The 4,716-nt window shown below is 50.2% G+C and overlaps 1 protein-coding gene across 1 annotated transcript in view; it reads right to left on the reverse strand.

The window, feature by feature from the left end:
• The window catches only part of SEPT3 (septin 3), a 22,162-nt gene that overhangs the window by 12,553 nt on the left and 4,893 nt on the right, over nt 1–4,716 (reverse strand). Inside the window, exon 2 of the mRNA XM_011978750.1 lies at nt 3,240–3,431. Within this exon, the coding sequence (XP_011834140.1) occupies nt 3,240–3,402 (163 nt within the window). The 5' untranslated portion in view covers nt 3,403–3,431. The remainder of the gene's footprint in view (nt 1–3,239; nt 3,432–4,716) is intronic.

Here is a 4,716-nt window from a genome sequence, read left to right on the forward strand (position 1 = left end):
ACCAGGAATTTGAGACCAGCCTGGCCGACATGGCAAAACCCTGTCTCCACTAAAAATACAAAAATTAGCCAGGCATAGTGGCACATGCCTGTAGTCCCAGCTACTCAGGAGGCTGAGGATCATTTGAACTCAGGAGGTGGAGGTTGTAGTGAGCTGGGATCATGCAACTGTACTCCAGCCTGGGCAACACAGCGAGACTCTATTTCAAAAGAAAGAAACCCACTGGTGCTTCTCAAACTTCAACATGTACAAGAATCCCACAAGAAAGACTTGCAATTGACAAGCAGCCTTGGCATTGTCTGGACACTAGTAGGAAATGCAGTCTCAAGCCCCACCCCAGACCTATGATTCCAAATCTCCATTTTAACTGGGCTTCCAGAAGAGTCCTATAGACAGTAAGATCTAAGAAATACTGGGCTAGTGCATTCTTGTGATTATATTAGAAAAAGAACCATGCTGGGGGACAAGGGCCTAGAGTTCCAGACCCGCCTGCATTGTTTTCACTGAATGCCTTTGGATTAGTCATGCCTTGGTTTCTTTACTGATAAGACGGTGAAGAGAGAGGATATTGGACAAGACCAGGGATGGTAAATAAGGTGTATTTCTCATTCCTGCTGATTATCTGGTAGTAGCCACCTAGATCATTATGTTAAAAAGGCTATGTCTGGCCTCAGCACTGAACACATGCCATGACTGACCAGCAGTCTGCCATGCGCACCACTGAGGAGAGAAGTGGCTTACGGGTCTTGGATTTGCCATGCTTGTTCTGAGATGTTTTCTAAGAGCATTCATTCATTCATTATTCTTAGGTGCCAAGTGTTGTCCTAAAATTTGGAGGTACTATGGTGAACAAAACATCATCCTTACCCTCAAGGAGCTCTTTAGTGTGAGAGAGACCAAAACATAAGCAGACAATTATAGTATGTTGCAATAACCAGTATGAAAGAGAATAACCACAGGGTATTGAAGCAGCATTGCCAAGGGAATCCAACCCAGTCTCTCTGGGACTAAGGAAGACTTCTGGAGAAATGCAACTAAGCTGAAACCAGAAGGTTGATTTCAAAAAAGTCATGAGTTCTAGCCAGAGGGAACAGCAGACGCGAAAGCTCTAGGGTAGGAGAGAGCATGGCACGTGGACGAGCACTGCCTCTCGTGAGTGAGGAGTAGAATGTTAGATGGGAAGTGGTCAGAGATGAGTTGGAGAGGTAGCATCAGGGCAGTCTAGGAGTTTAAACTTATCCTGAGGTTAAAGGAGAGTTATTACAGAGTTTTAAGTAAGTTGGGTGACTTGATAAGTTTTGCAAGGTGGGAAGATTATTTGGTCACTGGTGGACAGGGGATTGGAGAGGAAAGGAGACAGAGAGCTAGGAGGGTTGGTGCCACTCCGAGTGTGGCCCATAGTGGCCCAGCTGCCAGGGTCCCTGAACCATTTGCTACCAGTTCTTGAGATAAGAAGTCTGCCTGAGGAGAGAAATCTACCTTGTCACTGAGCACACTGTTTAGCTCAGCGGAGGTTTTTGATAGCAAGATTTTCCAGATGATTTATACTCTGGCCCAAGCCCCAGCTGAGCTTATCTTGCTGCAGGTCAGCACTTTGACAGCACAGAGTCAGGTGGCCACGGCAAGCCAGGTGAGAGACCTAGCTCAGTATAGGGTGGCAGCAGGAGAGAGGAGAGAAGTGGGCAGATGTAAGAGGTATTTGTGAGGTAAAATGGACAGGACTGGATGACTGATTGGGGGACGAAGGAGGAACAGTACAGAAGGATGAGGCCAGATTCCTTTTTCAGCACTGACTGGCCATCTCACTGAGATGGGGCAGAGGTCCTTTCCCCCCCTTTTTTTTTTTTTTTTTTTTTTTTTGAGACAGAGTTTTACTCTTGTTGCCCAGGCTGCAGGCTGGAGTCCAATGGCACCGTCTTGGCTCACTGCAACCTCCGCCTCCAGGCTTCAAGTGATTCTCCTGCCTCAGCCTTCTGAGTAGCTGGGATTACAAGCATGCACCATCATGCCCAGCTAATTTTTTTGTATTTTTAATAGAGACAGGGTTTCACCATGTTGGTCAGGCTAATCTCAAACTCCTGTCCTCAGGTGATCCACCCACCTCAGCGTCCCAAAGTGCTGGGATTATAGGCGTGAGCCACCACGCCCAGCCCCTTCTTACTCTTTTATTTTGTTTTGAGACGGAGTCTCGCTCTCGCTCTGTCACCCAGGCTGGAGTGCAGTGACCAGATCTCAGCTCACTGCAAGCTCTGCCTCCCAGGTTTACGCCATTCTCCTGCCTCAGCCTCCCAAGTAGCTGGGACTACAGGCACCCACCACCTCGCCCGGCTAGTTTTTTGTATTTTTTAGTAGAGTCGGGGTTTCACCGTGTTAGCCAGGATGGTCTCGATCTCCTGACCTCGTGATCTGCCCATCTCGGCCTCCCAAAGTGCTGGGATTACAGGCTGGAGCCACCGCGCCCGGCCGCCCCTTCCTACTCTTACATTCTGTGACGCAGTGATGCTACTCAGTAACCAAATCCCTGGAAATTCTCTCAAAGTTTTTTTGTTTTGGGTTTTTTGTTTTTTTGGAGACAGAGTTTCACTTCTGTTGCCCAGGCTGGAGTGCAATGGTGCGATCTCGGCTCACCGCAACCTCCACCTCCCGGGTTCAAATGATTCTCCTGCTTCAGTCTCCCGAGTAGCTGGGATTACAGGCATGCACCATCACACCTGGCTGATTTTGTATTTTTAGTACAGATGAGATTTCTCCATGTTGGTCAGGCTGGTCTTGAACTCCTGACTTCAGGTGGTCTGCCCGCCTTAGCCTCCCAAAGTGCTGGGATTACAGGTGTGAGCCACCATGCCCGGCCTTCTCTCAAAGTTTTAAAGCACTACAAAAGAGTAGAAATAAGACCACCCTTCATCCAATCCTCCCACCACATCTTAGAGCTAAGGAAGGACATTGCTGATTCTCTCATGTCACAAACCCGAAAGCAGGCTCAGAGTGGTGAAGGGGCTGCCTGTGTACACCCAGCTGGTGATGGGGCCGGCCTGGCATCCACCCGAAGCTCCTACCCCTAGGTCAGCTAGTCTTAAGGGGAGACAGGGGTCAGGCCTTTGTGATCAGCATGGTGAAATTCTCCCTTCTATAAACAGCTCATCTTAGAAGAGCCAGGGTCACAGCCATTCAGGGGAAAGAAATGGGATCCTTGGTGCTGCCCGCCACCAGGCCTGCAGCAGTCCCACAGCCTTCCGTACCGACGACCATGATGTTGAAGTCGAAACCGGTCTTCATGGTCTTCTTGCGCATCTGCTCGATGATGGTGTCAATGCCGATGTAGCCCAGCAGGTTGGAGTTGATGCTCACGGGCTTCATGGGCACCGCTGGCTTAGGCCTGGGCTCAGGCACCAGCTCTGACATGGCTGCGTCCGTCCTGGTCTCTGGGAGCCCTGCAGAGCCAAGGTGGGAGAGGTCGGAGGGGTGATCAGGAGGACAGCAGAAGTCACATGGAAACCATGGCATTTTTCTCTTGCTACAGAATCATACAAAGTTGAGCCTGGAAAGGATCTTAATATCATCCAGTCCAGGTCCCTCATTTCATAGACAAAGAGACTGAGGCCTGGAGGAGAAAGAACTCAACTAAGAACACAGAGCAGGTCAGAGGCAAAATCTGGGCCAGTGCCAGGTTCTCTGGTTGCTGGGCACTTTCAAATGTACCTCACGCTCTGAAGCCCACATCTGTGCGTCTAACCCAGGGGCTTCTCCATCTTGGCACTAATGACATTTGAGTAATTCTTTATTGTGGGAGGCTGTCACGTGCATTACAGGATGATTAGTGGCACCCCTGACCTTAGTAGTCCCCCAGGTTGTGACAACCCAAAATGTCTCTAGATGGTACCAAATGTCCCCTGGGAGGCACCATTGCCCTGGCTGAGAACCACTGGTCTAGGAAATGTGTGGGGTTATTCAGACCTGAGTTGTGCCTCCCTCCCTGAATAACGGGCAAAGATGTTTTAGGATCTTGCACTAACAACTATTAACTGTCACTGACCTCGGCTGCTTCATCTTTTAGAAGCAAACAGGGCTACCCTTCTCTGAAAAGTGGCCATCACTCTCGTCTCCCAGCCTCGATGTCCTCTCTGTACCATGAGCACCACTGCAGAGTAGGGGGGTCTGTGCCTGGAGGAGCCCAGACACCCTCCCAGCCATTGTTCTGAATCTGTGGGACCAGTGGGGAGGGGATGAGAACCAGATAAGGGCATCACTTGCCTAAGACGACACAGTGTGCTCTTGGAGTGGTGGATGGCAGATGAAAGAGGAGGCTGAGGAACCAGCCTCTCCCTAGTGAGGAAGGGCAAACATCTCCCTGGGTTTAGTGGATCATGGGTGTGTTCACACACAGGAGAAATTTTCGGGTTTCCTTATCAGGCCACTGGCCACCAGGGCAGGTTCTAGAATAGAGCAGTTCCATTTCCCCATCCATACGATTGGGGTGTGGGGTGAAGTGGAAAGAGCCTGGCTCTGCTACTTCTCAGCTTTGTGGACTTGGGAAGACCACCTCCCCACTATGAGCCTGCATCCCCCTCTATAAAATGGTAGGATCATCACTAAGACTGTGGTGAGCATTCATGAGACATAATGCGGCCGGGCGCAGTGGCTCAAGCCTGTAATCCCAGCACTTTGGGAGGCCGAGATGGGCGGATCACGAGGTCAGGAGATCAAGACCATCCTGGC

Source organism: Mandrillus leucophaeus, unplaced genomic scaffold (assembly GCF_000951045.1).
Source record: "Mandrillus leucophaeus isolate KB7577 unplaced genomic scaffold, Mleu.le_1.0 Scaffold2, whole genome shotgun sequence".
Lineage (NCBI taxonomy): Eukaryota > Metazoa > Chordata > Mammalia > Primates > Cercopithecidae > Mandrillus > Mandrillus leucophaeus.